The sequence below is a fragment of the Perognathus longimembris genome, chromosome 5, assembly GCF_023159225.1.
Source record: "Perognathus longimembris pacificus isolate PPM17 chromosome 5, ASM2315922v1, whole genome shotgun sequence".
NCBI classification, from domain to species: domain Eukaryota; kingdom Metazoa; phylum Chordata; class Mammalia; order Rodentia; family Heteromyidae; genus Perognathus; species Perognathus longimembris.
Genome location: NC_063165.1, coordinates 86,611,839 through 86,630,658, shown reverse-complemented (window position 1 = coordinate 86,630,658; position 18,820 = coordinate 86,611,839). Strand labels below are relative to the sequence as shown.

Below are 18,820 nucleotides of genomic sequence, written 5' to 3'. Positions count from 1 at the left end.
CCGGGGCGCCGTCCGCCCCGCCCGGTTCCCCTCGCGTTCCTGGGCCGGCGCGGCGGGGCGGCGGGGCGGCGGGGCCGGGGCGGCGCGGTCGGGTCGGGTCGGGTGGCCGGCGCGCCCGGAGGTTTAAAGTCCGCCCGCCCGCCCTCGCCGCAGACGCGGCCGCTCCCGCCGATCGCGCCCCGCACGCGCCGTCCGGGAGGGAGCGCGGGCCCCGACCCCGACGGCGGCCGAGCCCGGCGGGCACCCGGACCCCGCGCCGCGCCCGCCTCCGCCCCGCGCCCCGCGCCCCGCGCCCGGCGGACCCGACCCCGCCGCGTCCCCCCCGAGGGAAGGCGCGATGCGCCTCGCCTGGACGGCGCTGCTGCTGCTGGGGCCGCTGCGGCTCTGCCCGGGGCTCCGCGGCGCCCCGCCGCCCGCGCCCTCCGCGCCCGCCGCGCCCGCCGCGCCCGCCGCGCCCGCCGCGCCCGCCGCGCCCGCCGCGCCCGCCCCGGCCCCCGCCGCCCCCGCCGCCCCGGGCGCCTGGCGCCAGGCGATCCGCTGGGAGAACAACGGGCAGGTGTTCCGGCTGCTGAGCGCGGGCCCGCGGTACCGGCCGCCCCGCCGCCGGGGCCCCGCCGCCGCCCGCACGCCCGTCCTGCTGCTGCGCGACAACCGCACGGCCCCGGGCGCGCCCCGCAGCCCGCGCCCCGCGCCCCGCGCCCCGGAGCGCATGCAGGGCGACGACCCGTACAACCCGTACAAGTACTCGGACGACAACCCCTACTACAACTACTACGACACCTACGAGCGCCCGCGGCCCGCCGGCCGCCCGCGCCCCGGCTACGGCACCGGCTACTTCCAGTACGGTACGCGCCCCGCGCCCGCCCGCCCGCCCGCCCGCGCCGACGGCGGGGAGCCCCGGGAGGGGGGGCCGGGGCGCCGCGGACCCCGCCGGCGCCGCCCTCGCCCGGCTCCCGGGGACCCCGGGCTCCCTGCGCGCGCGCACAGCCGGGGCGCGGGGCGCGGGTCTGGCGGTGCTTGCGGGGACCTCGGGCGGGGCGCGGGGCTGGCGGGGACCTCGGGCGGGGCGCGGGGCTGGCGGGGCTGGCGGTGCTTGCGGGGACCTCGGGCGGGGCGCGGGGCGCGGGGCTGGCGGGGACCTCGGGCGGGGCGCGGGGCACGGGGCTGGCGGGGACCCCGGGCGGGGCGCGGGGCGCGGGGCTGGCGGGGACCCCGGGCGGGGCGCGGGGCTGGCGGGGACCCCGGGCGGGGCGCGGGGCTGGCGGGGACCCCGGGCGGGGCGCGGGGCTGGCGGGGACCCCGGGCGGGGCGCGGGGCGCGGGGCTGGCGGGGACCCCGGGCGGGGCGCGGGGCTGGCGGGGACCCCGGGCGGGGCGCGGGGCGCGGGGCTGGCGGGGACCCCGGGCGGGGCGCGGGGCTGGCGGGGACCCCGGGCGGGGCGCGGGGCTGGCGGGGACCCCGGGCGGGGCGCGGGGCTGGCGGGGACCCCCGCGGCCTGGGTGCGGAGCGTGCGGGTCGCTGTCCGTAGGTCTCCCGGACCTGGTGCCCGACCCCTACTACATCCAGGCCTCCACGTACGTGCAGAAGATGGCCATGTACAACCTGCGCTGCGCCGCCGAGGAGAACTGCCTGGCCAGGTGCGGGACGCGCGGGGATCACGGGGTGCACGCGGCGCGCACGGGGGGCGCGCGGGTGGCGCGCGGGGATCACGCCCCCCCCAGCCGGCACCGGGGCGCCGCAGCCGGCAGAGGGCGCGAGAGGCGCCCCCCAGCCAGGGCCGGCCGGCGGCCACGTGTCAGGCGGGCCCCGCCGCCCCGCCGCCGGGGGAAACTGGACGGCCGGCCCCGCACCACACACCCGACGCCGCCGGCCCCGGGCTGGCTGCGGGGGACACCGGGACCAAGCCCTGCCCGGTCCCGCCCCCCCGTCAGACCTGCCCTGCGATCCGGGTGCCCGGGGTGCGGGGACAGTGCGGGCCCCAGGTCCCCCGGCCCCCCCGCCCCCCTGGCCCCCTTGCCCCAGGCCCCCCTGGCCCCCGGCCCCCGGCCCCCCCCCGGCCCCCTGGCCCCCTTGCCCCAGGCCCCCCTGGCCCCCGGCCCCCCGGCCCCCCGGCCCCCCGGTCCCCCACCGTGATCAGGACCTGATCCACCGGGCGGAGTTGAAACCTCCCTGCTGCACTCTGCAAAGATGATCATAAATGACCTCCCCCCCCCCCCCAACCCCCAGCTCGGCCTACAGGGGCGACGTGAGAGACTACGACCACAGGGTGCTGCTCAGGTTCCCCCAGAGAGTGAAAAACCAAGGGACGTCCGACTTCCTCCCCAGCCGCCCGAGATACTCCTGGGAGTGGCACAGTTGTCACCAGTAAGTGTGTTGTGGGGGGGTGTGCGCCCGTGGGGGGGGGCTGTGTGCTCCCCGGTCAGACCCTTCACACGCCCCTCACACGCCCCCCGAGTTCACTAGTGTTCACCGTCTACTGCCTGGGTAGCATTTGGAGTTGTCCCTCTCTAATGTGGCACCATCAAAGGAGTCTGTTTCGAATCCATCCTATCCACTACCGAGCCACACGGTCTTTTTGTGTGTCACATTTACTCTGATTTCATTGTTGTCCTGGCTGTTGTGGTCCTGGGGCGTACCCTCCGGGCTTGGCTCTCTGGCTTGGCTTTTTCACTCCAGGGTGTCGCTCTACCACTTGACCACAGCTACGCTTCCAGCCTTTTCCTTTTTTCACTGGTTAATTAGAGGTGAAAGCCTCCCAGCCTTTTTCTTCCTGAGCTGGCTACGATCCTAACCTCCTGAGTAGTTAGAATTATACCTGGGAGCCACCCGCCCGGCCGTGTAAACCTGGGTCACGGAGAGGAGACCTCGTGGTCTTTTGAACTAGAAACTCTTAGTTCTTGAAAGCTGTTGAGAGGACACACCAGTCAACTTCAGTAAAACTTAATCAACTCCAGATAGAATTTCACAAAATGTCTCTTGTAGCCAAGATCATCCACAGTTTTCATCAAATAGCATTAATAAAGACCGGGTCCCATTTTTCTCCAAGAATGGAAGCTCACGCACTTGTTGAACTGGTGCATTTCCGTGTTTTAAGGCCTGTACCAAACCCAGAGTGCTTGTCTGATCCACTCCGCAATGATTTTAAATTTAAACATATTTAAAGTTTAAGTTACACAAAGTAATGCCATCATTTGCCTCGGCAAGTTGTCCAGGGGGGTTATTGTCTAGAAATCCTGATGTATGCCCTTAAATGTTTAAAAAGTTCTGTTCTTTTCATTTTTTTCTCATTGGAAAAGAACAGCCTAGCACCTTCCATTGAAGGAAAGGAGAAAAGTGGGTATGAACCGCTGAAGCAGATAAGAGAGAGATTTCCTTCCTTCCTTCCTTCCTTCCTTCCTTCCTTCCTTCCCTCCTTCCTTCCTTCCTTCCTTCCTTCCTTCCTTCCTTCCTTCCTTCCTTCCTTCCTCCCCTCCTTCCTTCCTTCCTTCCTTCCTTCCTTCCTTCCTTCCCCCCCCTCTCTTTCTGTCTTAGGGTGTGTATTTTGTGTGTGTATGTGTGCCAGTATGAGCTTGAACTCAGGGCCTTCTGCTCTTGCTCGGCTTTTCTACTCAAGGCTGGCGCTCTACCACTTGGAGCCGCGCCTGTATTTCTGCCTTTCTGATGGTTAATTGAAAATAATTATGTCTTGGCTTTGTATTCTGAGGCTGCCTTCAAGTCATGGTCCTCAGATCTCAGGTTCCTGAGTAGCCAGGGTTATAGGTATGAGCTACTGGTACCTGACTAAGAAATACCTTACTTCCAAACAAAAGCTTATGCTATTTAAATGCCAGGAATGTACACATCAATGCTACTTACTTTCTTGTGTTTGCATTAAAATTTAAATGTGTGAGAACTCTGTTTCAAATCTCATTGACTTTCAAGAGTTTAAGTTGCTTCTTCCTTCCTTCTTTCTTTTTTTTTTTTAATTTTAATGAAGCATGAGAAGTGGCAGCCGGGGGAGATAGAGGAGAGAACATACAAGTTGATGTACAGGGGAAGAAAAATACTCACACAAATCCTTTTTGTCTAGACACAAAGTTGAAAACTCACAATTTTGATAGCTTTTCTATCCCTGGAGGTAAACAATCTAAACGTAATCTCTCTGGAAGAAGATAAATTTAGCCAGGTGCGGGCGGCTCCTGCCTGTAATCCCAGCCGTAATCTACCGCTGAGATCGGAGAACCAAAGCTAGCAGTCAGGGGCTGGGACTATGGCCTAGTGGTAAAAGTGTTCTCCTTGTGTACTTGGGTTCGATTCCCCAGCACCACATATATAGAAAAGGCCAGAAGCGGCGCTGTGGCTCAAGAGGCAGAGTGCTAGCCTTGAGCGAAAAGAAGCCAGGGACAGTGCTCAGGCCCTGAGTCCAAGGCCCCAGGACTGGCAAACAAAACAACAAAGCAAAGCTAGGAGTCAGCCTCTGTAGACCAAATCCTGAGTTTCTTACCGACAATGAGTGAGGGAGAAGCTGGAAGTGGAGATCCGGCTGACGTTGTGCAACTTCACCCATGAGCAGAAAAGCCCAGTGTGAGCGCCCAGCCCCGAGTTCCATTTTAACGTGACCGCAAATGTCCTGTCCGTGTGCTTTCTCTATGTGCGACTCGTGTGGGGTATCAGACACTACCACAGCATGGATGAATTCAGCCACTACGACCTGCTGGACGCCAACACCCAGAGGAGAGTGGCTGAAGGCCACAAAGCCAGCTTCTGCCTTGAGGACACCTCCTGCGACTATGGCTACCACAGGCGATTCGCGTGTACCGCACACACCCAGGTAACCTGGCCCGAGACTCAGGGCTCAGACGCTTGGAGAGAAAACCAAGTCCTCCACTATTTCCTTCTTGTCTTTCCCTTCCCCTTCCCCTTCCCCTTCCCCTTCCCCTTCCCCTTCCCCTTCCCCTTCCCGTTTTCCTTCCTTCCTTCCTTCCTTCCTTCCTTCCTTCCTTCCTTCCTTCCTTCCTTCCTTCCTTCCTTCCTTCCTTCCTTCCTTCCTTTCCCTTCCCTTCCCTTCCCTTCCCTTCCCTTCCCTTCCCTTCCCTTCCCTTCCCTTCCCTTCCCTCCCTTCCTTTTCTTATTTTTAATAAATGGCCTCATCTGGGGGTTAATATTATCAAGATGGTAGCTACCTGGGAAATGACAACTTGATGCAAAGTATTAACTGTTTCCAGTGAGGGATGTTGTCCCACTTCTGATCCCAGAAGGCCGCGCGGTCCACCACAAAAAGCAGGGCTGCACTCTGACATTCGCCGCCACACCCGCCTCCAGCTGGCCGTGCGCAGTGGCTGAGGGCGTGCCTCTGTTTCCTCACCTGCACAGCCGCTCCCATTCCCCCCCATCGCGCTTGAACCCCAACAGCGGTTGAAGCTGGCAGTAGGAGAGGGTTTCTTCAAGTCACTGTGCACATTGTCTCGCTTATTAATTCAAGTACCAACAGGACACAGTTCTTGTTTTTACACGCGCACACGCACACGCACACACACATATTTAGAGCTCCAGTGTAATTGATGGCAGATGTCGCTCGATGGCTCTGCCCGCAGCAGTGCTGAGCTAAGCAGCGTGCGTCTCGGCATGGGGAGCTGGGTGTGTGTTCGAAGCCACAGCCGTATTTCCACTTGAAACCCCCGTTGGCAGAGGGAGGTTCTAAGCTTCCCCGGCCGAGGCGGGCCGGGAGTGGGGTGTGCCCGCCTCGGGGCCCCGCCGGCCTCGTGGGAGGAAGCCTGCGCCCAGGCTGCGGTCGAGAGCGTTTGGTGACCTAAGCGCTCTGAGCGTAGACCACAGGGCAGAGGGGGGGAGGAAAGGTCCAGTCTGACACGAGGGGCCGTTCTCACCTTCCCCGGGGAGGAGGGGGGCGGGGCCCGCCATCCGCGTCCCAGGCCCTGGAGTGGGCCGCTCACCGCGAGCCCACGCGCCACGTGGGTAAAGCCACGCACCCCCGACGCGCCTTCCTGGGCCGAGACACTGGAATCTGCATTGCATGCGCTTGCAGCATTCTAGATGCTTTCTTCCTGTTGCTTCTTTACCTACGCCCGTTGTCTGGTTAATTGTCCTCTGCGAATGTCCTACTGAACTATTATAAGCAGTTTAAAAAAAAATTAGGTCAGTGTCTCCTGAAGGACAAAAATCTCACCAACTCCTTATGTTGACTTAGATTAGTTTTCTTATAATGCTGCTTAAATGTATCCCATCTTACAAGTACGTATGGCTTCCTTATATTTATACTCACATACCTCTCTTGTTCTTAGTCCTTAAGTTTACATAGGCAACGTAGATGCTAAAATTATTGTTACATTCATCTCATTAATTTAATGAAGTTAACAGGTTGTGTTAAAACCAAATAGCTCAGTTTGAGCTAAGGTTCTACTTTTAATCTGTTTTTATATTTTGACTTTGAATCCTTGAAATGTCTGCTTACTTTATAATACGATAGCATTAGTAACTCTAGTTTTTGTTGTCTAGCTCAAATAATCAAAACTCATATTTAAATACTGCCAAGGGATTGCTCCTAGTATTTCCTTCCTTCCTTCCTTCCTTCCTTCCTTCCTTCCTTCCTTCCTTCCTTCCTTCTTCCCTCCTTCCCTCCCTCCATCTTTCCCTTCCTTCTTTTTTCTTCTTTGTCTCTTCTCTCCCCCCCCTCTTTCTCCCTCCATCCCTCTCTCTCCTCCTCTTCTGTTCCCTTCTTGTTTATTTATTTGGACAGGGCCTCATTATGTTGTCTAGGCTGGTCACAAACTCTCAAGCTCAACCGATCCTTCCGCCTCAACCCCCTGAAAAGCTGTGGTTATAGGCAAGAACCACTGTGCCTAGCTGATTTCCATGTAGTTAAAAGCACATTTGGCTTCAGTGGATAGCTAGTCCAGTTAAGTATTTACAACCTCGTAAGTGTAGTAATAGTAGAAGTAATAGCATCAGCCAAAATTTACCAAGAACGCATGACACACAAAAAATCAGAATTTTGTGCTGTAATCAGATCAGAAGTTCTTGGATATGGAGTTGCTGTTCTTCCTGTAGTACGTATGGACCAAGGTCAGAAACAGGTAATCACGGTGGAATATGTTCCATGCTTTGGCAGTGAGCTGTTTCTCTGTGCTATCACAGCATCTATATTGCCATGACAGCTACAGTAAACCTAGCAGTACCAAAGCATATAGAGAGATCTTTGCCTGATCTTGGGGGATAAAGTAGATAATAACTATGAAGGAAGTTTTTTTCTTTTTTTTTGCCAGTGGGCCTTGGACTCAGGGCTTGAGCACTGTCCCTGGCTTCTTCCCGCTCAAGGCTAGCACTCTGCCACTTGAGCCACAGCGCCACTTCTGGCCATTTTCTATATATGTGGTGCTGGGGAATCGAACCCAGGGCTTCATGTATATGAGGCAAGCACTCTACCACTAGGCCATATCCCCAGCCCCTGAAGGAAGTTTTGAATGCTCAAACTGAATGGCTTTATTGAGTTAAGTTATTACGGTGTCGTATTTTTTAAATTTACTTTAGATTACTATCAGAATAAAGAATATAGCAATTAAAACGTCTTATGGAAAGCACTTAAAGATATACCAGCAGACATCAATAGGAGGAAATTCTCCAGGCTGTAGAGTTCTTCAGAGGCCAGACTGCATCTTTTTGGTAGTTTTCTCCTCTCAGCCCATACAAGACACTCATTTACTATTGAAGTGACTATCTTAGCAAGACACTGAATGGGGCCACGTTTGCTAGCTGAGGCGTGTATCTGTCTCCTATATTGAACAACATATTTCAGTGATTACGGCAGAGGATACAGTGTGCTAGCTAAGAACACAGACGCTTGGCTCTGAAGGCTTTCAACTGAAAACCAGCTCGGTAGGGTACGGTTTGCCTCAAGGAGACCACCACGTGGTTCAGGCAGAGAAGCAGCCATCTCAGAAGCTGGGGACCTCCCACGGGGGGGGCGTGGCTGGGCCAGTGACCTCAGGAGGTGACCTCCGCTGATGAGGAGGGGAGGGAAGTCACGAGACCCCATCATAGCCACACGAGTGCTGGTTACGGTGGGGCACGCTTGCTCTCCTAGCTCCCAGGAAGCACCGTGAGGGCAGCGATGGCCCGTACTTACCCCGAAGCGCGAGGGAGTGCAGGGAGGAGAAGCCCAGCCCCGGCACGGGCGGACATACCGGGAGACAATACCGATCACCATACAGGGCTGCAGACGTGGCTGGCAAGCGTAAGGTCCTGAGTTCAGTTTCTAGTACAGCCAAAAGAAAGGAAGGAAGGAAACCAAAAGATAGCTCAGTCACTCACTAGCTCCACACCCCTGATACGTTACTGCTCGTTACTATTACGAATTAGCTGTGCAAGGGGGTTTGTTTATGACAGACTTGAATGAGTTACTTGGCTTGAATGTGCCTCCATGTACCAGATGGATCACGTAGTTGTGAGAATTTATATATGAAACGAGTTCAAAACACAGAAATCCTCCTCTGTATAACTCGTGTACGTTACTTAAAAATAATTCAGTGTAGACTTAGGAAGCTTATAACTTCTGTATTTTTACATGCTACTGTTTTAATGCAGAACTTAAGCCGGCTGTTTTTGGGCTCACACCCATAATCCTAACTACTCAGCAGGCTGAGATCTGAGGACCAGGGTTCAAAGCCAGCTCAGGCAGGAAAGTCCAGTTATCTTATTTGTTCTTATTTTATCTCATCTCCAGTTTGCCAGCAAAATACCAGAAATGAAACTGTGACTCAAATTCTAGAGCTCTAGCCTTAAGCACCAAAGCCCAGGCCCGATTTCAAGCTCTGGCACAGGCACAAAGATACATCCATTTTTAAAAATCAGTACTTGTAAATGGATAAACACTATAAAAGCTACTGTGATGAAAATACGGAAAGTTTCAAGTTCAAGAAGCTGCTGGGCGCCGGTGGCTCAGACCTGTAATCCTAGGCTGAGATCTGAAGATCTTAGTTCAAAGCCAACCTGGGCAGGAAAGTCCATGAGACTCTTATCTACAATTAACCACCAGGAAACTGGAAGTGGCGCTGTGGCTCAAAGTGGTAGAGCGCTAGCCTTGAGCAAAAAGAGTTCAGGGGCAGCGCCCTGAATTCAAGCCCCGCAACAGCCCCCCCCCAAAAAAAAAAGAATTTCAAAAAGCTCATTTCTACTAGGGAAGCACGGGAGAGGATTTCACTAGTAGAACGTTACTTACTAAGTGATCTTTATTCTTAAACAAGTAATATTCTAGAATTTTGATGGGAGTCTATTTAGTCACATCACTAGTGACTAATCGCCTTTAAGAACTGAGTTGTGGGGGCTGGGGATATGGCCTAGCGGTAGAGTGCTCGCCTCGTATACGTGAAGCCCTGGGTTCGATTCCTCAGCACCACATAAAGAGAAAAAGGCCAGAAGTGGTGCTGTGGCTCAAGTGGCAGAGTGCTAGCCTTGAGAAAAAGAAGCCAGGGACAGTGCTCAGGCCCTGAGTCCAAGGCCCAGGACTGGCAAATAAAGAAAGAACTGAGGTGTGTAAACTATACTTGGTGTAATCCAGTACCTGTTTAACTCTTGTAGGTACGTATGTTTTAATTGGCAAACCGTCGTATATTGTTTGGTATAGTCAGAACCGTGCCGTGGGATCACGGAAGTGTTTTCTGTGTACTTTCTTTTAGGGGTTGAGTCCCGGTTGTTACGACACCTATGCTGCAGACATAGATTGCCAGTGGATTGACATCACGGATGTGCAACCCGGGAACTACATCCTAAAGGTAACCTTTAAGAGAAGTCGGCCTCCCCCTGTGATTTTAAAAATGTTGGCCTCGGAAGCAACTTTGCACACTTTAAGGTGGTTTCTAAATAAATTGGGTAAGTGACATACTTCTCATAAAAAGAAAAAACCTCTTCTGCCTGGAACTCGTGGCTCCGGCCCGTGACCCTAGCTACTCAGGAAGCTGAGCTGTTAGGATTGTAATTCAAAGCCAGCCCAGAAGCCAGAAACGGAGACATGGCTCAGTGGTAGGGTGCTGGCGTCGAGTGCAAAAGCTGAGGGACACAGTCCAGCCCTGAGTTCAAGCCTTAGCACTGGCAGACGCGTGCGCACGCACACACACACACACACACACACACACACACACACACACACACACAAAGAAGGAAAGGAAGGGAAGGACGGAGAGAAGGGAGGGAAGAAGGAGAGGAAGGAGAGAGAGAGGGAAAGAGGAAGAAAGAGAAGCACGCAAGAAAGAAAATAAGGAAGAGGGGCTGGGGATATAGCCTAGTGGCAAGAGTGCTCGCCTCGTATACATGAGGCCCTGGGTTCGATTCCCCAGCACCACATATACAGAAAACGGCCAGAAGTGGCGCTGTGGCTCAAGTGGCAGAGTGCTAGCCTTGAGCAAAAAGAAGCCAGGGACAGTGCTCAGGCCCTGAGTCCAAGGCCCAGGACTGGCAAAAAAAACCCCAAAAAAACAAATCAAAACAAGAAAATAAGGAAGAAAGGAAGCATTTATTTGGGGGGAAATTGTTCCGTTTCCTTGTAAAACGCCTCCTGGGTGGAATCGGCTTGCTTAACGGAAGCTTCTGCTCCATCTGGCGAGGCTCCTGGTCAACAGCTTCCTTGGGGTGGTGTTAATGATGACGAGGTCTTTCTCCGCCCCCGTTGGTGGTGTCTAGGTCAGTGTCAACCCCAGCTACCTGGTGCCTGAATCTGACTACAGTAACAACGTGGTCCGCTGTGACATTCGCTACACCGGACACCACGCCTACGCCTCGGGCTGCACAATTTCACCGTGAGTCATCTTCTTTACCACAGATCTTAGCGTTGCGCCCAGCATGCCCCTGGCTTGCCTTTGCTCAAGGCGAGCTCTCTACCACTTGAGCCACAGCGTGACCACAGTGTGGTCCTGAGGAATCGAACCCAGGCTTCAAGCACGCTTGGCAAGCACTGTACCGCTGAGCCACATTCCCAGCCTTTCTGTTCTTCATGCTTGAGTGCCCGCTTCCTGGCACCTGACATGAATCATTGTTTAAAGAAATATGTTTTATGATTGTTAAATGGTTGTTCAGAGGAGTTGCCATTTAACAAAGCAGTTGATGAACACTAACTCATTCCTCCTAACCAGCCCTTCCCTCCCTGTTGAAAAGGATTTTGTAGGATATGCATTGAATTCCTGACTGCATTCTTCCTCTCCTCCTTCTCTTCCTTTGTCTATTCCCTGAGGAAGGAGTCTACAAGAATAGATAGCCAAAAGCGAGAAAGCTTATGTAGATAAGCGGTATCGCGAGGTTTGACTTGATCTGCTTTCCACCAGTGCTAGAAAAAGGAGGGTGGATTAAAGATGTAACCATCCTAAAGCTTGCTTCTCAAGATAAGACGTGTGCAAAGACCCCACGGTGCCCAGGAAGGTAAAAACCCCCGCGCGGTAAAAACCACTGTGCCTTGTGGTAGACAAGGGATTGGAGGAGCTTTAGAAGTTGAGTTCCCTACGTTCCCTGAAGAACTGAAGAAATTCCTAGAGTTCGTCACAGTACATTTGACAACCACTGAATTAACGTATTCTGCTCAAGCTATCAGACCTTTCTTTCTCCCTGGGCTGATTTTTACATGCTCCATTTCCACAACAACAAGAACTCTATGTGGAGATTCCAAAACTTTTCCAACAGAAGAATATTAGTCAGGAGGGTCTGTGAGGGAACCGTCTGTCCTACCCATTTAAGTGTTGCCCATTCCCTTGCTGCTTTGGTAACAGAAACCGGAGGGGCGCCCTCCCAATGGTGGGAAGACCATGGGAGAGCGAGGATATAGCACCGTAGGACGTGCGTTAGCTTTGTGGATGTCAGAGGCGCTGGGCCTCCAGGTCATCCAGAGGGAGCGATGAGAGAGCTAATGCAAGAACGTTACAGCTAGACGTTGCTGAGCAGGCGCCAGCCGCACACCTGCAGCCCAAGCTACTTAGAAGGCTGAGATCTGGGGTTCCATCAAAGCCAGCCCGGGCGAGAAAGACCCGAGACTAACCGACGTTCGACCACCAAAAAGTTGTTCCTAACTGTGACTCAGATGGTAGAGGGCCCGCTCTGAGTGAAAGTGTTATGGCCTACGCAGCTGAGTTCAAGCTGGTGCATCACACACGCACACACGCGTGCGCACACACACGCACACACCGTGAAAACCCCCCCTTCATACTGACACTGAATGGCAGTCTGCAGCACCTGGGCTTGTAGTTGGTAGACGTTCCCAAGCCCGCCTGAGTCCGACGGTGCGGGTTTCCCCTCGCCCTGATGAGAGGAAAGGGAAGCCCAGCCAGCCCCGGCCCCGCCCGCGGCCCCACCCTGCGACCCGGGCTCTGTGCACCCCAGAGCAGCCCTTTACCTCCTCTGCATTCGGAGCGGAGCCCCCGACGGTAGTGCTAAGCAGACGCAGTCATTCGCACAGGCGGACAGCACGGACGCCCGGGCCGGCTGTGCGGCTCAAAGGGCGAGCAGCTAGACCCGGCAGGTAATTTAGCATGGAAATTCGCAATGGGATCGTTCCCCGTGTTTGCGTAGGTCCTTCATGCGCTCGCTCGCTTTCGTTGGTTTACTCGTGTCTTCTCGCGCACTGTGGTATGTGCTCGTCAGGGTTCTGCCCTGGATAGCAGAGAAGGAATCCCTGCCAGCCCCCATCCTGCCTGCTAGGAGACTTGCTGATCCAGCTGGTGTCTTGTGCTCTTCTGTTGAACGTTTGTCTTCTGCCCCATTCCATGGTGGCCAGCGGTCCAGGCCTAGCATGGCAGCCTTCCACATCACACTTAATGCATAAACTGCCCTGGCTCCGCGGCCACTTGGAACTGAGCAACGGGAGGGAGAACCCCCCACACAGAAGAAATAACAGCGCAACCCCGATGGAGGCGGGGGGCTCCTGGCTGTCTCCCTAACTCGGTAGGCTGAGGTCTGAGGGTCCGGGTTCGAAGCCAGACCGGGCAGGAAAGCTCATGACCTTCTTATCGCTGGCTAGAAGTGAGAGCGTGGCCCAAGTGTAAGGCCCCAGACTTGAGCGAAAAAACAAAAAAACAAGAGAAAGCACAGCGTTTTTAATTCAAGCCGCGGGACCCCCCCAAAAGGAACAATGACCAGAGGGGAATATGACGAAGCAAAATTGAGTTAGTGAATCATACTAAAATGCGAGGTTCTGCTTAGTCTATGTGACATAGGAGGAGATGTGCCGAGCGCTTCGCTGGGGGAAAGGCCTGTTCTTTTCAGAATCCCTTGCCCCTTATCTTTGGATTTTCACCTGAGGGGGCAGAGCCAGGAGGGAGACGCTCCTTCCCGCTGAGCTTCAGGACATCCTTTCCTTGGCCTCGAGGACTGAGGACTGCGTGGGGAGGCATCAGGTGTGCCGGGAGGACGTTGCGGGGCCTGCCCGCCCAAGGGAGCCTTCTACTTTGCCTCAGCATAAACTTCATGGGATTAAGAGCTGGATGAAAAGGAGGGAAATGTGCTTTGGGGTCAGATAGTTGCAGGGAGGTAAAGGGAGTATCGAAGAGCAAGCTAAAGAGTTTGAACTTGGTTTTTGGAGGCCAGGGGGAGTCTTGAAAAAAAAATTTTTTTTTTTGCTTTGTAACTTGTTTATCTTTCTTTTTTAAATTTATTTATTAAACAAAATTTTTTTGACAAGGTGTTGTGCAAAAGGGGTACAGTTACATAGTAGGGCAGTGTGTACATTTCTTGTGATATCTTACACCGTGTTTTTCTTTCCCTTCCCCAGGTCAGGTAGACATATATACAATGTATCAGGAACATATACAGTAGCCACGTGGCCTACGCCAAAGAAAATTCGCCTAGGGCTTTAAATGTAATGTCTACAATAGACAGTATGTCGACAATAGTCTTATATGAACGTACATACATAGCTTTTGAGCTATTGTGATCCACTGAGAGGTCAATTTTTGACCTTTATGTGTTGAGTAGTTGTTTGGTTTTAGTTACATACTGTTGGGTCAGCTGATCCAATCCTGTGGGAAATACCATTTGACAAGAGGTTTTTGGTTTCACAGACCTGGTCTCTACTGTCTCCCCGTCACCCCACTTTAACAGTCATAGATCAGGGAGATCATGCCCCTTTGTTTTCTGTGTTCTAAGCTTGTCTCGCTCAACATTATTTGTTCAAGTGAAAATTTTTGAGCAGAAGGTGTAACTTGTTTAAAGCCAGATGGTCAGTCCAGTCGCTACGTGTAAGTTCCGTGCTAGCATAACAAAAAACTGGAATGACATATCACTCTTAGGTCCCGGTTGTTTTTGTGTTTCATACCAGTCAGGTATATGAGAGCATTTGATTGGTGTAGAAACCACCCACAAGTAGGTCTGTTCCGTTAAGGTATCTCCGCGATAAACAAAACGGGTGGGCCCTGGGACCTGAAGCCTTTTCAGTTCTATGATTCGGTTCTCTTCTCTTCACAGAATGTGCTCTCTGGAAACTGCTGGTTTATGATTAGGGCTTTGGTCTTTCTTATGTGGAATTCAGGGTCATTAGTATTTATCTACTTATACTTGAATAGTTGTAGAGGGGGAGTTGAACTCAGTGCGTCGGTATGTGAGTACAGTGCAGCTTGATCAATGACACGTGTTCCGTAGGATCAAAATGTAAACGCAGCACGGCTTGACTGCATGTCTGTTAGCATGTCATTCTGCATTTACAGCACGCTCCTGACCCCGCCGCTTGCTGGAATGCCACTTCCCTTATACAGGAAATGAACTCTGCTGTTGGGGGGCGGGGGGGTCCTCTCAGTCCCGCTTCCCTCTGGGTCATTTCAGAGGCTGTTTCTTTGATTCAATGTCGAGATTACAGGCACCTGCTCTCTACTGATAACGTCCTAATGCTAATTTCACAAGATGGCTCTCGCTGAAGTGGAGGGAATTGACCCATGCAGTAGTCTATGGGCTGACTTTAATTGTATTACTATCAGGTTAATAACCTGTTTTGTTTTGTTTTCTTAATCTAGGTATTAAAAAAAGCAAGCCAGACTCCCAGTGGATAATTGAGTGCCTGGTGTTCTGCAGTGGGAGAAAATAGATTAGTTTCAGTAGGATCTACGGGATTTTGGAAAAGAGGACAGAAACAACAAAGGAAATTTTATTTGGACTGTTTTGCAACAAAGCACATAACTGGATTTTGAATATTTAAATAAGCATTCTTCAAAGAGTTTCAAACACTTATTTCCATTACTTTGTGAATAACTCAGTGTTTTGATTCGGCAAGTGCATACGCAACTCTCTCAGAAATCTAAAATTTCTTCTGCTTCTTTTGAAACTATACTGCAAAAGGGAAAAACAATATCTTAAAGATAGAGCCAAAGTTATTTTGATTAGTCCCTAACATGCTGAAACTTAAGTGAAACACAATAATGTGCTCATTGGTGTAATAATGGGCTCATGTGTGTCTAAGTGTAGATTAACTTAGAAATGAGGCTCTTAGTGTGTAAATAATGTTTAAACGGGGACAGATTTGGTGCTGAGAACGGGAGAAACATATGACTATTGGTATGAAGAGATATTTCTATATAGTAGAGAAATGGTAATAGATATGTTCAAATAGTTACACCCCTATAGAAAAATTATGTTTACATTTTAAAATCAGATATCTTCCTTTCGGTCCGGTGCACAGTCTCATTCTGACTTGAGTCCACTTTCGTTTTGGGATGCCCAGTTTCTGTCTGATTCTTGTTGATCGGTCTCTCTGCTCACTTGTGGGCTTTTTCATGGGCAGGGGTATTTCTAGTGGCGCTCTGTGAATGACCATTCTCCAGGTTGACAGACATAGGACCAGCGAGTAGCCGGAAAAGCCAGAGCATAGGTGTGATATCCACAAGCAGCCCGCTTCTAAGCCCAGTGTAGTCTAAGCCCGAGCCGAGTCCTCCTTCGCTCAAAAGTGATAGCGTCTGTAAAACCATAACTGCCTGTCAAAGTCTATAAAGATCATGAAAAACACGCTCGGTTTTTCAACTGGTCTACATTTCTAATATCCAGGTGTTGGCAAAGGAATGCTAAAAACGTTCAATCAGACTAGACGACAGTTTGCCTAGAATGCTGCAATGGTCGCTCGCTCCGGGCTAGCCAGGTTACTCGCTCTGGCTGCGCGGGTTTTTGGGCGTGAAGGAGGAAAGCGGGAAGCGTTGTGAACTTGAGGAGCTGCTGGGTGAGGGAAAGAAAGAGGCCCAGCAAACCTGAGGACTGTACTCCATGACAAGACGGCTGCGATCTTATTTTAAACTGTGAAACGCAAGGGGACCAAAGATTCTGAAGAACCTGTTATTGTCCTGAAATTCAGAGGTGCGGAAAGGAATCGCATTTAGACTCTTGACGTTCCTGGTGCTTATGCAGAAACTTGGCTCCGTTGACCAGTAGTGAGTTGTTGCGTCTTTTGCGTCAGTGCTGCGCAGTTGGCGCCGATGGCGGATACCGCGGTGCACTCACGGGTTCCGAGAGGCAGGATGGAGCGCCGGGCAGAGCACCGGATCCCGGCCAGCCCGAGGGCTCACTTAGCGGTGAGCACAGGCAGAACTTCCGCTCACCTCTGCCTGAGCTGTGGGGTTGCTTGCTGCAAGCACCTCTTTGCCTTCAAGTGCTTTTTAGTTTTAAGATTGTAGAATGAATCATTGACATTATAATCTTTCTAATAGAGATATTTCAATATACTTGCTGTAAAAAAAAAAACACCCCAAAACTACTGTCAGTATTAATAGTAAGCCTGACTGGCACCGTCTTAAGTTCTATTGTTTCACTAAGATTTGTATCCCTAGAAACCAGCCAATATCATGGCCTCTCTCTCTATGGAAAATCACATTTCCAGTCATTTCAGTGAGGCTTTTCATCTGAGTGCACCCGTCATCAGTTGAAGTCCTGTGTAGTGTAAGTCATTTACTCACACCTTGGACGTTGGGACCTAAGAAAGAACATCTCTAACTTCAGTAAATACAACAAAAAACGTCCCGATGTCCCCATTGGGTTCAACTCGTTCATTTTTAACAACAAGAAGTAAGTGTCTACAAATTTCCATTTTAAGCTCTTATTTCTCATGGCCATATTTTATTTCTCAAAAATAAACAAAATTTCAGCCTTCTGCTGTGTATGAGCAACTCAGGCTTGTGATGCTAGCTGGTCACGAGCCTCAGACCTGAGGCTCTCAGTTCAAAGCCGGCCCGGGCAGAAAGCTCAAAGAGGTTCTTATCTCCAGTCACATGCATGAGGCCCTGAGTTCAAGCCTCAGCCAGTACCGGGACACACAGACACACAAAAGTTGGACATTATACGCATATATGTATATATATTTCTAATAATTAAAAAGATGCCTCAAATCCCTAAAATGTCTGTCTTTTGAATATAACATCTACTATTTGGATAGTCTTGAGAATTCTTTTCAGTTAGGAAACAAAATATTCTTGTTTATTCGCCTTCTTCAGAGCACATCGCTAAATATGTATGAATGACTCAGAGTTGAGGTAACCGCAGTTGTTTTGAGACGCAAGTGTTTTTTCTAAGTAACTGTTACAGCTTGCAGATGATCAGCTGGTAAAGGTCGTTGACAGAAATGAAGAACACGGTGCAGGCTTACCACATTCGAAATCACTTGACGAAGGCAGGGTGGAGACGGCCGAAGCGTGCTGGATGGAGGCTGAGGAGGGACTGGTTTGTGCACGGACGGAGGCTGTGCATCGAATGGAAGGCATTTAGCGAGCCTGCCGCCTGCCCTGAGGCTGGTCTCCCAGTCGTGCGGCAGTCCGCCTTCACGACAGCGTGGCTTTACGGCTCGCCAGTCCCGAAACACAAACACGCTGACCTGTTTCATGAAAATCCTGCTTTGTCTTTCTGCTGTGGGGCTTGAACTCGGGTCTGGGCGCTGTCCCTGAGCTCTCTGGCTGAAGGCTGCCACAGCGCCACTTCTGCTTTCCTGGGGATTCACTGGAGGAGCGTCTCGCCGCCTTTCCTGCCTGGGCTGGCTTTGAACCACCACCTTCACATCTCAGCCTCCTGAGTAGCTAGGATGACAGGCGTGAGCCACTGGTGCCTGACTGAAAAGCCTTATATTTTTATATCATAATGTTATCAACAGTCCCTATCTAATGAATCACCAAGCATTATTTGTACAAGCAATTTCTCCTTGAGATTTCACATGATCTCACAATTATAAACATTCTCAATGTTCAGGGTTTAGAGGACGCATAGGTCACAAGTCTTCCTAGCAGGGAGAATTTATCTTTATCAGACTGCACAAAAACATTACATTCCCAGTCAGGAAATACTTTGTTTTAAAAATAACTTGTTTGATACTAACAGAATTTTAAACTGATAAAAGTGCCCCTTTGTATATTTTTTTATTTTTTAAAGTTATGTACACCATCAATACGTTCAACAAAAATTATATTTCATTCCCAGCTATGCAAAATCCTGGACCACTTTCAAACAGAAAGAATTTCATTTATCCTTGAAACTAAAATGGTGCTGAATTATTTCAACTTGAATGTAAAATGCATTAAGTCTTAGCTCACAGGATATGGACATGTAATTAATATATACCTGCTTGTTGCAAACTAAATGACATGTCATTTGATATTTAATGTTTCATAATGAAGTTTCAGTTTCTCCCCCAATTTCCAGGAATCTTATTTGTAACATTTTTGAAGAGCTTTTGTTATACAGCCCAAACACTGGCTTTCTATTCTTCTTTGCTTTCATATATTCTATTATTACATGCCTATTCTGTAGTTGCAAGATTATATAAAAATGCCTTGAATAAATGACTTCAAGTGTCCATGGTGGTCGTTTGTGGTTCCATATAATTAAATGATACACA

General features: G+C 51.6%; 1 protein-coding gene across 2 annotated transcripts; it reads left to right on the top strand.

Annotated features, from left to right (window-relative positions):
* Positions 1–337: 337 nt before the first annotated feature.
* Lox (lysyl oxidase) lies at positions 338–17,168 on the top strand. Of its 2 annotated transcripts, XM_048347277.1 has the most exons (7): positions 338–845; positions 1,529–1,637; positions 2,227–2,364; positions 4,654–4,810; positions 9,669–9,764; positions 10,669–10,784; positions 14,973–17,168. In XM_048347277.1, the coding sequence occupies exons 1-7, from the start codon at positions 338–340 to the stop codon at positions 14,977–14,979; spliced, it is 1,131 nt and encodes a 376-aa protein (XP_048203234.1). In that variant the 3' UTR covers positions 14,980–17,168. The 2 variants fall into 2 exon arrangements, with proteins under 2 accessions (XP_048203234.1, XP_048203235.1); XM_048347278.1 differs by lacking the exon at positions 14,973–17,168 and having other exon boundaries at positions 10,669–10,788.
* Positions 17,169–18,820: the final 1,652 nt, after the last annotated feature.

Excerpts from the sequence above, each read along its gene's own strand:
- Lox (XM_048347277.1), top strand. The coding sequence starts at position 338 with ATGCGCCTCGCCTGGACGGCGCTGCTGCTGCTGGGGCCGCTGCGGCTC. Across the intron at positions 1,638-2,226 it reads GAGGAGAACTGCCTGGCCAG|CTCGGCCTACAGGGGCGACG; the intron begins GTGCGGGACGCG and ends CCCAACCCCCAG. Across the intron at positions 2,365-4,653 it reads GAGTGGCACAGTTGTCACCA|ACACTACCACAGCATGGATG; the intron begins GTAAGTGTGTTG and ends GTGGGGTATCAG.